Raw genomic sequence first — 17204 nt, 5'->3', positions numbered from 1 at the left:
TAAATTTTTTAAAAAATCCTGTGTGGTTCCTGAATAGAAACTCAAAGCACTAAATAATTTTAGCACTTTACACAGGAACTAATCTGTTCCTTAAGGTTAATTTCACATAGATAGTAGTAACAGCCAAAAGTTGCTGGAAATAATTGTGAGGTATGAGAATGCCATCTATCCTATTAGATTGATGTGAGATATCTGATAGTTCTAGGATGAAATATAAGGTTGGAAAATGTTTGATTCATCTGTGTGAATAAAATAATGCACAATGCATATATATATGTGTGTGTGTGTGTGTGTGTGTGTGTGTGTGTATATCATATATATGTAATATGTGTTCTTTATGAAATTTTATTTAGGTTCTAAAATCTCTAGGGATGTAGCCTTAAAATTATTAGACTCTCATTGAAATATTATGATTTAAGATGTTTATTCACTACAAACTTGATATTTTAATTATCATATATGAAAACAAGTCATATCCTTGTATTCCCATGGCTCTATTAAACCATGGCAATGAAGTTCAAATAGTAAGGCTTATGTTACAGATATTTTATCTGCAAATGAAATAAGACACTTTTTTGTTTCTTATAGAAACAACCAAATATGTAGCTCTTTATTTAAAAAGGAGGTAGTAAGTATTAGCAAACACTCAGTTTAAATAGAATCTTGTGAGCATTTATTATAAAAGAAAAAATAACAATTTCATGAAATTAAAAACTTCTATTCTTCTCAGTACACCTTTTTAAAAAATGAAAAGATAAAACACAGACTGGGAAAAAGTATTGGGAATGCATACAGCTTACATAGCACTTATATTGAGCACTTATATTTAGGTGCTGATATGTCTTGGGTTTCTACCTAGGAGTGGAATTGGTGGAGTCATAGTGTAGGGATTTGTTTATCTTTAGCAGATAGTGCCAAATGGTTTTCTAAAGTTGTGTGCCTACTTATATTCTCTCCAACAATGTGTAAGAGTTCTAGTTGCTCCATATCCTTTTAAAACTTGATATTATTGGTTCTTTTAATTTAGCTTTCTTGGGAATTCTGACATGATAGCTTATTATGGTTTTAATTTGCATTTTTACATAACTGATCATGTTGAGCATTTCTTTTATGCTTCTTGGACATTATAAAAACAAATATATAACTTTTTATAATAAACAGGTAGTAATATCAAATACTAAATTTGAATATGTAGATTAAAGCTGGATTGTAGATTAAAGATTAAAGTTATTCAGGAATACCTCCTGAATATCTAAAATTTAAAAGACTGATATTGCCATATGTTAATGGGGATGAAGAGCAAGTGAAACTCACACATTACTGGTGAGAGAGTAAAATGCTACAACCACTTTGGAGTCATCAATTTCTTATATATTTAAGCATATAATTACCATGCGATCCAGCCAACTGCCACTCATAGGTATTTACTGAAGAGAAATGAAATGAAAACTATATCCACAGACTCCTACACAAATGTTCATGGAAGTTTTATTCATAATAGTGAAAGGGAGTAACCCAGATGGCTATCAATAAGTGGATAAACAAATTGTGGTGCACTCATATAATGGAATACTACTCAGCAATAAAAATAATTGAACTATTGATGTATTCAACAACACAGATGAATTTCAAAAACATGTTGAACAAAAGAAGCCATCTTCAAAGAAGTATATACTACATGATTCCATTTATATGAAGTCTAAGAATAGGCAAAACTAATCTGTGGTGATAAAAGTCAGAAAATGGTTCCCTCTGGGGTTGGTGGTAGAAGTGAGGGTTGTAGGTGTTGACTGGAAAAGGATGATAAGAAGTTTTAGATCTTGTTTTGGGTTGTAGTTACATGAGAGTGTGCTATTCTCAAAACTCACTGAACAGAGAACATTTTAGAATCATATTTTATTGTATATAAATTATTTCCCAGTTTTAAAAAGTAGAAATAATTGAACCTTATAAAATAAGATTTTAAAGAAACGAATACTCAAGTATAGTTTGTTATCTTTCTTTTCCTTTTGCCATGTGGTGATGGAACCCAGGGCCTCCTACATGATAGGCAAGAACTACACCCCCAGCCCTTGCCATTCTTTTTTGATCCTGACATTCGTTAACCACTATTTCATCTAACTCTGATCTCTCATAGGTTGATTAGGATATCACACTAACTCTCCTGGAGTTGCATCTTGGCTTCCTCAACCTGGAAATGTAGCAATCCTTGTTCTAAAACATATCCACAGTCCTTTTAACCAGTAGGATACCAAAAGCCTTCGATGTAGCTTGACCTCAACTGAAAGTTTGAGCTAATGTGGGGTAAAAGACATAGTTCAGTTTGCATTTCTCATTTCCAGATCACTTAATATATACCCCCTGGCCTTAGCTTGAGACATCTTCTGTCTTCACAGGGTCAGAGGAAAAAAAGTCTTCTATTTGTAGAAAATATGAAAACCAATACAACTTAATCTTTTTCCTGAATAGAAGGAATTGATCTTCTATTTTGGTCTTAAGAGTCAGTTTTTCAAAAAGTCAGATTTGTAGCATCTAGATTTCAATCCTTTCCCTAAAGCAAATGTATAACAAATGATTAAAGTGTAAACATTAATTTCTTCCACAGCTCCAGTTAAAATGTACCTGTATATACCCTTAATAAATAATACCAATGAGAGAGTCAAATTTGCAATGATAGGTTATAATTGGGAAGCAACATTGTTCACTGTACTTAGAATGCATTTTATGAAATCTTTTCTCTGCCATTATATATCATTAATTAATTGGTTACTGATTATGTAAGCATGATTAATAAATTATAGGCCCCTATGGACTGAGACCATAGCTTATATTTTATTTATATTCTCTGATACCAAATGGACACAGAAAACAAATAGATCTGGATATGAGAGAGACATGTACAACGGACTTAAGGTAATTCACAAATCATTTACATTAATTCTAGAATTGTTACTTATGTATATATGTCTGATGATTTTGTCTAGCATTTTGAAGCATCAGTATGCTTAAGATAAAGCTTTGAAAATATTCTGCTTGGAGTGATTGATTCAAAAGAGCTAAACATTTGCCCAGCTTTCAAAAATTCCTTCCTATTCCCCACTTAATGGTAGAGATTGAAAATACCATCTCTTAAACTATTACCAAGCAGTAATTAAAACGGAACTGTGTACTTTGCCCTTTCTGTGGCTGAGGATACTGACAAATCCATGCTTTTTAAGTCTTCTAGACTTCAGGCTACATGGGAGAAAAAAAATTCTTCCAATTTAACAAATTCTAAGACCCTGAGATTTTATCACTCTTTTCTTAATCTTGGAATCAATTTAAACAGTTATTACAGAAGCAATTTGTAAGGTTAATAGTGAACCATGTATAAATTTATTACTAAGAAAATGAAAGCCACATGATCTGCCCATAAATAATTGATAGTTTATTTTTCCATTTGAAGATACTTATCATATATTGATAGTCTCAAATAGTTCTTAATCTTCATTAGGTCATAAAAGCCTTTGAGAATCTAATAAATTTTTTTCCTCCCTCCCCCTTCCTTCCCACCTCTTTTTTTCCTCTCCTCCCTCCCTCCCTTCTTTCTTTTCTTTTTTAAAGAGAGAGAGAGAGAGAGAGAGAGAGAGAGAGAATTTTAATATTTATTTTTTAGTTTTCGGCGGACACAACATCTTTGTTTGTATGTGGTGCTGAGGATCGAACCCGGGCCGCACGCATGCCAGGCGAGCGCGCTACTACTTGAGCCACATCCCCAGCCCCCCTCCCTTCTTTTTTTCCTTCCTCCTCTCTCCTTCTTGTCCTCCCTTCCTCAAATATTTTTTAATTGCCTACCATGTACCAGGTATTGTTCCAGGAGGCCTATGCTTTGTACCTCTCCATCCTCTGAAATACCTATTTGCATATATACATACCATTTAACAGATAATTTTAGGGATATTATTTTTGAACTTCTGAAATGCTCTAGGGTCAAGAAACAGCTTAAATATAATTATACAGCTAAAAATACTTGACATTCTTGCCAGGCAGAAACTTAGTATTTGCAGGAATAACAATAGAATGCCTTTCTTTTTAGGATTACCCAGCAATATAGATCTTCAAAGTAAACTCATTCAAATTATGAATAATGCGGAATGGGAGACAAGGAATTTGTTATGTCATATCCAGACTAGGCAACCTATACAATCTTGAAGTTCTCTTACTGCGTGTGAGAGGAGTAGTTGGTTGCCCCAGGTAACCTTCAAGAACTTTAAGTCTGTGCTTCTTAATGAGAAAGAAAAGAAGGCCACTGAAATTTAAAAATTATAATGTGATCACTGAATTCACTTTGTGTCTTTAATCTTCCTTTACCATTCTAACTGAAAAATTGACCTATTTATTATGCCCCATTGCATAGAGAGCTAGTGTGTTTTAATATATGATTAAGGGTTACACATCTACTATGACTTGAGTGATGGAACTTGTCACTCTGACCTTAAATCCAGAATTAACTTTTTCTTCTCTGTCAGTACTCCACTCATGCTGAAAAGAAGGGATCTAAACTCTGAAGGAGACAATTTATCTAAAGAACTGCCAAAGAAGTCTCTGTTGGGCATAGTGATACATGCCTGTAAATCCCAATGACTTGGGGGCTCAGGCAGGAGGATAAAAAGTTTGAGACCAGCCTCAGCAACTTAGCAAAACCCTGTTTCCAAAAAAATAGGGCTGGGGTTGTGGCTCAGCAGTAGAGTGCTAGTCTAGCACATGAGGGGCCCTGGGTTCTATCTTCAGCACCACATAAAAAATAATAAATAAATAAATAAATAAAGGTATTGTGTCCAACTACAACTAAAAAATAAATATATTAAAAAAAAATTAAAAGGGCCTGGGATGTAGCTCAGTGGTAAAATACCCTTGGGTTCAATCCCCAGTATCTGCCCCCCCCAAAAAAAATGCTCTTAAAGACTTCAAGTAAAATTTCACTTTTGAGCCTTGGTATCTGGATTTCATAGTTTGTTTTTCCATGTGTTGAGTGGTGATATCTGATAACTCCTTGAAACACACACACAAGCATGTGTATGATAATGGGTAAACCATACTTCTTTTCATCCAGACCACACAACTTCTACAACTTCTACACTTCCATCATAAACGAGTAGGGACTCACATATAGGACAGTCACCTTAGTGGGGGGAAAAATACACACACACACACACACACACACACTTATTTAACTTAACAACCTGGCATGCTTTGATGAAGAAGAACCCATGTGGCAAAATTATATAGGTGACATATAGCTACTATGTGAGAATCATATAGGTGACATAGCTACTATGTGAGAATATAATCAAATTGAGTCCCTGAACCATGAATATTTAAGATTCTTGGCTTTACCAAGGAACCATCCATGTAGTAATGCTATTTGGATTCATACACTGCAGTTGAGGCTTAGAATTGTATGATATTTTATATTTTTGTTTGAGAAAGCCCAGTTTGAGGCCTAGAAGAAGTTTAAATCTTGGCAGAGATAGTTTGAATTCCAAAACATTTCTTCAACGCTTAGTGAGTGAAGCATCTTTAGTCTGTCTGCCCTAACACAGTACTTTGCATATTGTAAGTGGTCATTATGGCTGTATTAAGTTGTTCATGTGTATTCTTTTACATTCTGTTTTTTATGTTACTGGGTTTTGTCCAGAACTTATTTAGAAAATGGTTTCGAATAATCTAATTCAGGAATCAAGTTTAATTTACTTCTTAAACCCACAGGAGGAAAATTTATAATTGTTCCACATTCTTATCGGTTTTGGAGGAAGAAAAGCTATTTTGACCAAGAACTGATGTTAGAATTGTTCTATATACAACCTAAGGGCTTTTATTTCAGAGTAGAACCAAAACATGACTTAACTGCTTACAACTGAAAAGACTTGGAAAAGTGGTGTGTCCTATATCCATATTCATGGATTAAAGTCAAAATTTTAAAAGTGCAGAAACTCTTGAGTCACTTTTCTTGTATTAGAAAGTAGCAATAAAGTCTTCTGATTAAACCAGTGCTATGTAAAATCTTAGAAATTTTTCAGTGACCATGTGTTTTATAGTTAGGCTATTTTCAGCAAAGCTGTTTCTGTCATTGTTAAACACTTGATTAAATCATCTGATTCAAATATGAGGACGTCTGTTCTTCATTGTAATATATCTTTTACCCGTAGAAATACTCTCTGTGTTATATTTAGTTTAAACATACTTTTCTGACAAACTACAATTATGTAAAACTGGATTTATTTCCCTACATTAAGATTCACTTAAAGAATTTTCAGTGTGTTGCTGGAATAATTGACATTGCATATAAATCTTATATTTTTAAGATAATTTAGGTACTTGTACATGTAAACTTGAGATTACTATTATCTGACATGACTGGAATATAAATATAGTAGTTTTCTTCTAGACCAAGTTACTATTGGTTACTTTGTTCTGTGTTCTTTCATAATGAAGAGAAATGCGTTTGACTTTGCAGATTTGTTGTATACTTTGAGCTCTTCCTTGCTAGTGCCTGACAAGTAGTTCAGAAGAATGATATGTGGTAGAATTGTTGTAATAATAAACACACATAAAATGAGTATATTAGTGCCTGCACTCATATCCTAATGGCAAAATCCCATCAACAATACTTATGCCTACAGATGTGAAGTATTTGAGGCAAAAGAAACCCAAGTGAAGTTACAAGGAAAATAGAAGGGACATTATTAGTTGAATCCTCATTCTGTAATCTCTGGTAGAAGGTGTCATTGAATGGTAGAGGTGTCTAACACATATAGGCCACAATGCTTAATGAAGCCAGAATTGATATTAGCAAGGATTGCCCATGATTTGAGCTTTAAGTCTTCACTTTCAGTTTAACTCAGCAGTTATTTGAACAAATAACTCTGTTCCACACTAGTTGCTGTGCTGGATACATTAACATAACCCTACCCTCCAGGAGTTTATAGCCTAGTGAAGGGAACAGATATATAAATACATATATAAATATATATATATATATACACACACACACACACACACACACACACACACACACACACACATAAAAGTACACAAATGTACAAAAGAAGCTATGGGAACAGAGTAAAAATTGGTAGTTAGAAGAGTGAGAAATACTGGGTCTTCAAGGATGAATAGGGGTTCAAAGAAAGGAAGATGTTTAAGGAAATCCCTGTTTGGAATTTGTGGCCTAGGAAATTTTGAAATTAACCAGCAAGGTTATAAACAAAGTGAAAATATAAATTTATGTGGCCAAAAAAGCAGATTAAGTTGTTGATATTTCTATTTATTATTAACTGTGGGTTTTCCTACTTCCTAATTTTTTCAGAAGTTTCTTGACTCTTAAATCTCTTAGAGATTTCCCCTGAAATAAAATTAGGAATCAGTACACAAGGTAGAAGATTCCACCTGACTTTTTGTGACCCTGAAGGTAATAGCAAAAGTCAACATTCTCAATTGGGGAGGGTATGGCTTCTGTGTGGATTAGAAGATCTAATGACCTAGCATGCATTTGTTATAAAGGAAAACTTTCTGAAAGATAAATCCATCTTTTACTAGTATACTTATAGTGTACTAGTACATATTAATTTAATCCACATTAGCATAATACTTTAGTTACAGGTTTTTTGTTTACCTGTTTGTTTTTAATGGTCTTAACTTTCTAATGAAGTTTATTTAGAAAGGGGAGGGTTGTTTTTACTGTTCAGGTTTTCTACTGTTTCCCCCCTAAAGCTCATGAGTATTAGTCACCCATAAAATAGAAACTGCTTCTCATCTGCTGTGAACCTTCCAATATCCCAACATCATGGGATCCCTGATTTGTGAGGTGCAGTAAAACTATGTCACATGAAAAGAACCAGACCCAGAACCAAAGATAACAGTGCTATGTAGACTCTCTGTGGCTGGTGAAGATTTTGTTTTACAAGATGTGTCCGTGTTTGGTTAGTAAAGCCAAATTAGAAGGTGAATGAAAGAACATTACTTTAAAGGCATTAAAGAACACACCAAAGGAAAGCATTTTTTAGCACAGACATTCCAAACTGGGTAGAAGCACAGAATCAGCACAGAGCCAGCCAAGCATGGCCTGTTTCCCATCTATGGATGCCAGTTACGTAGGCAACGAAATTGCTGTTCTGACACTTACTGCTGTAAAAATACGGCCCCTACTAGAAACCTCCATTCCCCTGCTTTTTCTTTTCTCCTTCCTTCTTCTCCCATCTTTTCCTTCCTCATTCATTTCCTTTCTTCTATCCTTCCTTTTTTCCTTTTGAGAGTCCACATGAACCTTGGTCTAAAGAAGACTTTTCCAATCTTATAGCCAAACCTAGAAATCAATCAAATATTAAAATGATTTTTTTTTTACTACTTCATTTATTTCTCCTGGAAGGCTGGAAGGGGCACATATTTTAGAGAAAACAGAATCAAGAAAATGACTGGCTAACCCTTCGAGCCTTGTTAGATCACAGGTTCTTCCTTAGCAAAATAGGTTACTGAACTGCACACTTCTTAGTTGACTAGCAGTTCTGAAATTTCACGGTTATAGCTTCCTAACTGTTAAAGTATCTTTCAGTCTTCCAAAGGGTGAGACTGCATGTGCCTGCTGCTTACCACCAAATCCTAGTCATCATCAGTATCGTCCAACTTGTAAAAGCTTGAACAAAATAAATGGTGCAGTTAATCAAGAAATACTGTATTTAAACAAAGTCTCTAAAATAGGCATTCACACCAAATATATGATTAGATGCCTTCATCTTTACATTGAGATTATTATTCTAGTCATTTGAGAAAGACTTCTTGAAAATAATGGAGTCTGAAGAAATTTTCTTAGAATTTTGCTCTATTCCAAAATGCCCAAAAGAGATTTGTGTAACTCGTCACTACCATGTTTCCATGGCTTTTGCTAGTAAAAGAGAGGACCTGTCAGCCTTCCAAGAAAAACACATTTCCCTTTCCTTTTGACAGGAATAAGTGAAGGGAGGGAAGGAAGCAAGAACGGACAGAAACAGTGAGCCCAAGCCCCACCAAAGCAGACAGCCTGACTATTTAAACTTTACCAGGCATCATTTAAACTAACGATAACATGCCTTCTTTTTAAAATTTACACAAACATTAGCCCGAATCCTTGTTAAATGATTACAAGCTACCATTTATGATTTGGAGTGGAAAGGTATTTGGGGTAAAATATAGAACAAATGCTAAATATCTTGGGCAGATTGAATAGAAATATTTGTTAGAAACATAGACAGAATGGGGTAAATCTAAAATGAACTAATGCACCATGCTAATGAGAATCAAAGGGTTCCAAATGAAAATGTGCATTTAAGTGATATTTGATGTTGGCTGTAATGACCTCCTAACTCTCCTCTTAAAATTTGATTAGCTTGCTATTTTTCCACTAAAGAAACTTAAAAGAAGAAAATTCCATTATTGAATATAATCAGCTTGCTCTCTATCTTATCTGTGTGTACACACAAAGTTCAGACATGAAAGCTAATATAGAAATTTTCATCTCCCTGATCTTTCTCACAGAATTAAAAGGAAAATAGAAGATAGGTGTTTTACTATATAAAGGCAGTGTTGCATTCCTTGTTACCTGAAATATCATCTTTTCAGTTGAAAATTTTCAAAGAATAGCATTAACCAGGATTGTGCAATTTTAGGCAAAATTTCACAACTGTGCTGCTAAAGTCCCCATTAAATAAAAGAGGACTGCTGAAGAGATGAGTCCTTAGAGTGGAAAGCCATCAGCATGTGACTAGGTATCATTAGGCTGTAAAGAGTAAATTTGTAAACATGTTCTTCCTATTCTTCACTTCACTTTTGGTTTCTTACCTCCAGGAGAAATGTAGAAACAGTTGAGTTGAGCTTCATGCACCAATGTACCCTTGAACTTCACCTCTGTTTCAGCAGACAGGTGACTGGAGAGCGGCTGATATGCAGGTGTAGAGGGCTGAACAAATGCTCGGAGCATTGCAAATTCCCAGATGTGTACTAATAGGTTGATTTTAAAACTAAACAAATATCCTGCTTGTGATCTTTTCTCCTTGTAATGAAACTATTCCTGTAGTGACATTTTGGAGCCACAAAAGTTTACAAGGTCCATACAATGGCTGCAAATTTAGACTATTTTTAAGCTTTAGAATTCTAAAAGCACACCTTTTTGTTTCTTGTCTTTTCCTACCTTCCCTGCTGTGCTTACTGCCAGGGTCTGGACAGGCCTCTCACCCAGTGGCTTTACAGGAAACCTTGGATTGAAATATGAAGTTAATGGTTTCTGTCAGCCTGTCAGTTCATCACCTCCAGAAGGCATGATGAACTCTGGTTTTTGTATATCACCACGAGCTGTTCTGATATGCCCTCTTGTGTAGAAGAGTGATAGGTTTGTACAGAGGTTGGTAGACCTTGGGCAGAAAACTTCAGTTGGAATGTGCACTTTAATGGAATTCACAGCCCCTTTCCCAGTGGAATGCCTCTCAAGTTGCAAAACTATTTTAGGGAGGAAAAAAAATTTAGAACCAGTTCTAAATTTTATCTTGGTGCCACCTTTCAATGGCCAGGACAGTTGATAAACCTATTTTTTATCCACCCCACCCCACCAACACGCACACGAGCTATTTAAACTTTATGTTCGAACTAAATCCTAACTGGGATGAGAAGAGTTATTTCAAAATGATCCCATTTTAAAACCATGTTGCTTTAAAGATAAATGTTCGGGTCCTAAAGCAGTCTCCGTGGTGTCTTAAATAATTACTACAAACCCATTCTTTTTTTCACTCTGAGTTGACATTTGAAAGATGTTTTTCTAGCATTTTCTCTCCATAAATCTGTATTCCAGTTATCTCATGGTAGTGTCAATGTCAAGTCAAGCTGCTTTTCTGTTGTATCAACAGTTTCCTTGGCATCCTACCCTTGTGAAAATCTAGTTGCTTATGTCTAATGCCATAAGTGTCTAATATTGAGAAGAATGACACCCAAAATGTTCCTACTAATGTTTCTGCTAATAAAGTTAACAACACCAATAGCTGGCTTTTCCTCTGCCATTGGGCCTTCTGTTTCTTGTTTTATACTGTGTTTTTCTCCCTTTCTATCACCTTTGTCCTTTAATAGTTTTGGGAAACTCAGTATCCAAGGAAAGAATGTTTTCCCTGGAGCCAAAAAAAGAACAGAGCAGGCTTCTAGGATTGTAACTAAAATTAAAGCCACCAAAACACACAAACTAATTCCAATTTATTAAGTGGTTGAACATCAATGATCCAATCTGCTTTTACCTACAAGAATAGGAGAGTAGGAGGGTTGGTGTGTAGGAATCTTTGTAGGGAATCAGGAGCAGGGAATGAGTGCTGTGGACTGGAAACAACCTTGAATGTGAAGTTTCCAGATAAGCATTTAAAGATCTTGAGATGAAAGAATTTTGTCTTGATACAAAAACTATCACCAAGAACACATCACATTGTGGCATGTACCTGTAATCCCAGTGGCTCAGGAGGCTGAGGCACGAGGATCATAAATTCAAAGTGAGACTCAGCAATTCAGCGAGACCCTGTCTCTAAATAAAATGTAAAAAAGGGCTGAGAATGTAGCTCACTTAAGCGCCCCTGGGTTCAATTCCCACTACCAAAGGAGGGTGGGGGAAGGGAACACAGCAACTTCAGAACTCAGATGTTGTTTTCCTTAAAAGATTGTCAGTGTACTAAGGAGGAATACATTGATGTTCAACCACTTAATAAACTGGAATTAGTTTGTGTGTTTGGGTGGCTTTAATTTTAGTCTGAATTTTATCTAAGAGGTTAACATGCATCAAGAAAAAGCTGGGATTTTTGTGTCCACTTTTATCCCCTTCAAATATAGGTGGGTAGAATAAAGATTCCTCATACACTGAGAATTACACAGAGTTTAAAACCTCATTGCCAACTCTTGGCAAGTTAATAATTCAGATTCGTAAGGTTCCTCTTTAAGATCCTTGCTTAAAATAGCACTCACAAAACATTTTCATAACTTTTGCTCTCTGAGTTTTTACTGTCAAGAAGCAGAAGTTTCATACCTTGGCATTGACCAGGAAAGTGGGGGGGGGGGGGATGGTAGAGTTTAAATATCCCAGCTGTTTTAATGACAAAATAATATTAATATAAATAAATGTTTTGAATTTTTTTATTTTAAAAATGTTTTCCTTTAAAATTTTTATTTTGTTGGTCTTCATTGTTCTATCATAATATTGTTTCTGTTTTCAATGAAGATTTCAAAAATGCATGTATAGTTAATACATTATTTACATGATTAATACCACCAGATTCTCAACTAGATATTTATAAATGTATTTTGGAACTGTTTTAACCTTTACTTTATAAAGATGGTGGAGATAGGCATATACTAAATTTACTATATAACTCATTTTGAAAAATTATTGGAGTCTAGTGACTATATTATACATTCTTTCAGTACTAAATGATTAAATTATAGTCATATCTAATCTTTCAACAGTTGTAAATTTACTGTACAGACATTTTAGATTTGTTATTAAGTTTTTTTTTTTCAACTACCCTATCTTAAAGCTCATAAAGCCAGTTTTTTAGTTAACATATTTCTGAGAGAAGGGGAATGGAGAGAGGTTTCTAGGCATAATCTGAGCATCAGGTTTCTGAATATTTAAAAATAAAAATGAAATGTGTTTATGAAATATGCAAATGGAGGACAAAAACAATGATGTCTTGAAGCCAGGAAGTTTAGAAATCCTAATTTCATTTTCAATCTATATTCATTTGTGTAAGAAGCATTTACCAAATGCCTATTGTGTTAAGGTGCTATACTTCCAAGGAAATAACTTTATTTAGACTTTGTGTGTGTGTGTGTGTGTGTGTGTGTGTGTGTGCGCGCGCGCGCGCGCACAAGAACAGGACTACTACACATGGCTGTATGGACTTAAAGAATTCCAATAAACAAAATAAAGATACTGTTTCCAACTACAACTAAAAAATAAATGTTTAAAAAAAAGAATTCCAATGCTAGATTTTTATTTTATTTGCTTTTTCTTTCCACATTTGTATTGGTGCTTTGTAGGTCTACATAATGATGGGATTTGTTGTTACATATTCATACACACACAAAATATAACAATATAATTTGGCCAATATCAGTCCCAGCATTTCCCCCTCCCTCCCTTCTTCCGGTCCCACGTCCGTCCCTTTCCTCTAGTGATTTCCCTTTGACTTTCATGAGATTTCCCCTGACCTCTGCACCTTTCTTTTACTTCTTCTTCTCTAGCTTCCTCTACATATGAAAGAAAACATACAAACCTTGACCTTCTGAGTTTGGCTTATTTTGCTTAACTTAATGGTCTCAAGTTCCATTCATTTTTCTGCAAATGACATGATTTCATTTTTATTTACGGCTGAATAAAATTCTGTTGTGCACATATAACACATTTTCTTTATCCTTTCATCTATTGATGGACACCTAGGCTGGTTCCATAGTTTGGCTGTTGTGAATTGGGCTGCTAGAAACATGGGTATGCATATGTCTCTATGTTATGATGACTTTAATTCTTTAGGATAAATACCAAGGAGTGATATAGCTAGGTTTTATGGTGATTCCATGCCTTGTCTTTTTGAGGAACCTCCATACTGATTTGCAAGTGGTTATACTAATTTACCATCCCACCAACAATGTAAAAATATTTCTTTTTTTCCACATCCTCTCCAGCATTTATTATTGTTTGTATTCTTGATGACGGCCATTCTGACTGATATATGAGATGAAATCCCAGTGTAGTTTTGATTTGCATTTCCCTACTTTCTAAAAATGTTGCACATTTTTTCATATATTTATTGGCCATTTGTATTTCTTCTTTTGAGAAGTGTCTGTTTAGTTCATTTGCCCATTTATTAATTGGGTTATTTTTTGGTATAGTTTTTTGAACTCTTTATATATTCTAGATATTAATCCTTTGTCAGAAGAGAAGCTAGCAAAGATTGTTCTCCCATTCTGTAGGCTCTTTCTTCACATTCCTAATTGTTTCCTTTGCTGTGCAGAAGGTTTTTAATTTGATATCGTCCCACTTACTAATTTTTGGCATTATTTCCCGAGCTTTAGGGATCCTATTGAGAAAATTGTTGACTGTGCCTATGTCCTAATGTTGACCCTAGATTTTCTTCTAGGAGCTTTGTAGTTTCTGATCTAATTCCAAGGTCTTTGATCCATTTTGAGTTGGTTTTTGTGCAGGGTGAGAAATAGGGTCTAGTTTCATTCTTCTACATAAGGATAACCAGTTTTTTCAGCACCATTTTTTGAACAGTCTGTGTTTTCTTCAATGTATGTTTTTGGCACCTTTGTCAAGGATCTGATGACTATAGATGTGTAGATTTGTCTCTATCTTCTATTCTGTTCCATTGGTCTGTGTGTCTGTTTTTATGCCAATATCATGCATTTTTTGTTACTGTAGCTCTATAGTATCATTTGAAGTCAGGTATTGTGATGACTTCTAGTGCTAGATTTTTAAGCTTCACTCCAATATTGCCTTCATTTATTTCATAATTATTGAATAGATTAATTTAATACATAAATTATTAGGTATTTTAAGATGGAAAGGAAATTTTTTTCTATTTTGTGGTTTTGAGGATGCTCATACTTTGTTCAATGTGTTTTTTGCAGTGTCCATTTATGGAATTTGGTTTTACGATAAGGAAGAATGCCAAAGAATTGCAGAGCTTATGAAAAAGTAAGTGTTGAAAAGCTAAATATTTTTCAGGACCTAATGCTTTTGTTTTATTTCTAAGTGTCTATAACTGTGCCGTAATCTTAACAGGATGCATCTCTTATAGCAATCATTTCACAGTGGTCAAGAAAACATTTATTACTAATTAATGAATGAAAAGTAGACATAAGAAATGATTTGCTACATTTCACTAGATTTATCATCTAGAGCGACTCAACTCATTTTGTTCTGCCTATGTGAAATACATGAAATATAAGTTGTTCCATATGGCAGTTTTCCTTAATATTTTCATTTGTAAATTTGCATTTTTTTTTTGCTTTGAAAAGTTATCAGTAAAAAAAACATTCAGAGCCATCCTAAAAGGCTGCTCCAGATCCTCTAACATTTTCCATTTCCTTTCTTTCCTAAATACTTGCTTTAACTATATGTCCATGTTTGTAGGAGCTCTGAATATCCTCCCATGTCTCAAGTGTCAAACACCAAGTACTTAAGATAGTCTTCCTGTTCTATCTCTGGAAAACGGTTTACATTACTGCCTGACTTCCCACTCTTAGCTTCCCTGATTGCATTGAAAGGAAAGCCCAGGTAGCTGGGCACAGTGGTGTAGGCCTGTAATCCCAGCAATTTGGAAGGCTGAGATTCCCAGTTCGAGGCCAGCTCCAGCCACTTAGTGAGATCCTCAGCAACTCAGTGAGACCCTGTCTCAAAATAAACAAATAAAAAAGGGCTGGGATGTAGCTCAGTGGTAAAGTGTTCTTGGGTTAGATTCCCAGTATCAAAAAAAAAAAAAGAAAGGAGAGCCCAAGTAAGCATGCTATCTTCTCTGATTGGTTTACTTTGATCAGTTCCTGAGCCTAGGGCTGCTCACTGTGAGGCAGTTATTTCCCTGATATTTATGAGGATGGGTAAGAGACTCAGAATGAAATAAGTTTCCTACGGTGCTGGCTCTCAGCCTGGGACTGGACTAAGTCAAGCACATAGGACAGCTGCTGCCCACATGAATGTGATGCTGCAGCTTTGTCTGCAAAAGAACCAATTTCCATTTTAAAATCCTGAGGCAGAAAATTATTAAAAAGTGACCCCAAGAAAATGAAAAATGGGGAACCCTTTTTTTATTAAAAAAAATTGATTCCTGAAAATCTAGCTTGCAAGAGCTAATTTTAGATAACTAGCTCAAGTTGCAGATGGTGATTAAGTGTGTTCAAACTGGTATTTAACACCATAACAATGAGTTCCTAGAACATTCACGTTATTGTAAATCGTGCAGTGGATAATAATAGCAGGATTTTTCATATAGATTAAAAAATACCCTGTAACTCAGCCAAGAGGCCATGGTAAAATTGTCAGCATTCTGCAGTAATTGCTTAACAGCTCGGTCAGGAAATTGATTATTTACTAGCAATAAGCAGCCAACTTGTGGGAACAGACCCCTGTCCCAGTTAGAATTAAATCTCTCAGTAAATTCTCAGATCTCTTTTTACCATAAACTTCATGACAATAATAAAAGAATTTGAGCTGAAAGTCAAAGCACACAAAGTGAAAGGCATTTTTCTCAACATTACCTTGCAACATGTAGGAGCAATCTGGTCTCCCTCTGTGTTGTTTTCAGGGCAACAAAATACACTCTTCATTTCATTGCCGTAAGCGCCTTTTAAAATGCTCCTCTTTTCAAAATTGGGATGGATTCTGCACTGAGTCTCTACTGCCAAGGAAGTATAGGATTTGAGCCGCTACACTCAAACTTGCTTTGGCTTCAAGGCACTCTGAGACAAGAAAGGAGAAAAAAAATTCTCTTTGTTGTGCAGTTTCCTCACTACTTGAAAACTCTAAATAGGGCTTTCTTAGCAGTGAATGACAGAGTCCTTTCAAGTGCTCTAAACTAGGAGCTGGCAAACTAACTTCTGAAAGAGAGCAGATAGTGAATATTTTAAGCTTTTCAGGCCATATGATCTCTCTTGCAGCTACTCAGCTCTGCTACAGTACTAGGAAAGCAGCCTTACACAATGCAGAAACAAATGAGCAGGGCTGTGTTTCTAACTTTCTTTACAAAAATGGGTGGGGCACTGAATTTGACCTGCTGGTTATAGTTTGTTGACCCCTACTCAATATTCATAATGTAGTCAATTAAGACCTCACCTCTCATTTTTCTTCTTTGAATTCCTGAAGTGTTATTTCTAATATGGTTGTAAGAGGATGAAAACAACTGGGTAAGAACTGGGATGGTTTTTAAAGCCATTTGTGTTAAATCAGTTTTCCTTATGTGGCTCTTTCGCTCTGTTTTTCTAGCCTAACTCAGTATGAACAGTTGAAAGCCCATCGGGGAGCTGCAGCAGGAATTTCCCCAGTGATGCCCAATTCTGGAGAGGGCAAAGAAGTAGATATCTTACGAATGCTTACCAAAGCCAAAGATGAATACACAAAGGTGAGCTTTTACCCTTTCTTGTGATACATACTTCAATTCCATTATGGGAATATT

The 17204-nt window shown here is 35.1% G+C and overlaps 1 protein-coding gene across 2 annotated transcripts in view; it reads left to right on the top strand.

Annotated features, from left to right (window-relative positions):
* DCP1B (decapping mRNA 1B) overlaps window positions 1-17204 on the top strand; it is a 59683-nt gene that overhangs the window by 17260 nt on the left and 25219 nt on the right. For both annotated transcript variants that reach the window (XR_014023953.1, XM_081309260.1), the window contains exons 4-5: window positions 14665-14731; window positions 17015-17150. Coding sequence is in view for 1 of the 2 variants with exons in the window: in XM_081309260.1 (XP_081165386.1) it covers window positions 14665-14731; window positions 17015-17150 (203 nt within the window). In the remaining variant the exon portion in view is untranslated. The remainder of the gene's footprint in view (window positions 1-14664; window positions 14732-17014; window positions 17151-17204) is intronic.

Source organism: Spermophilus citellus (genome assembly GCF_964194105.1).
Source record: "Spermophilus citellus genome assembly, chromosome: 10".
Lineage (NCBI taxonomy): Eukaryota > Metazoa > Chordata > Mammalia > Rodentia > Sciuridae > Spermophilus > Spermophilus citellus.
Note: the sequence above shows the minus strand (reverse complement) of the source record. Positions and strands in the feature narration are given on the sequence as shown.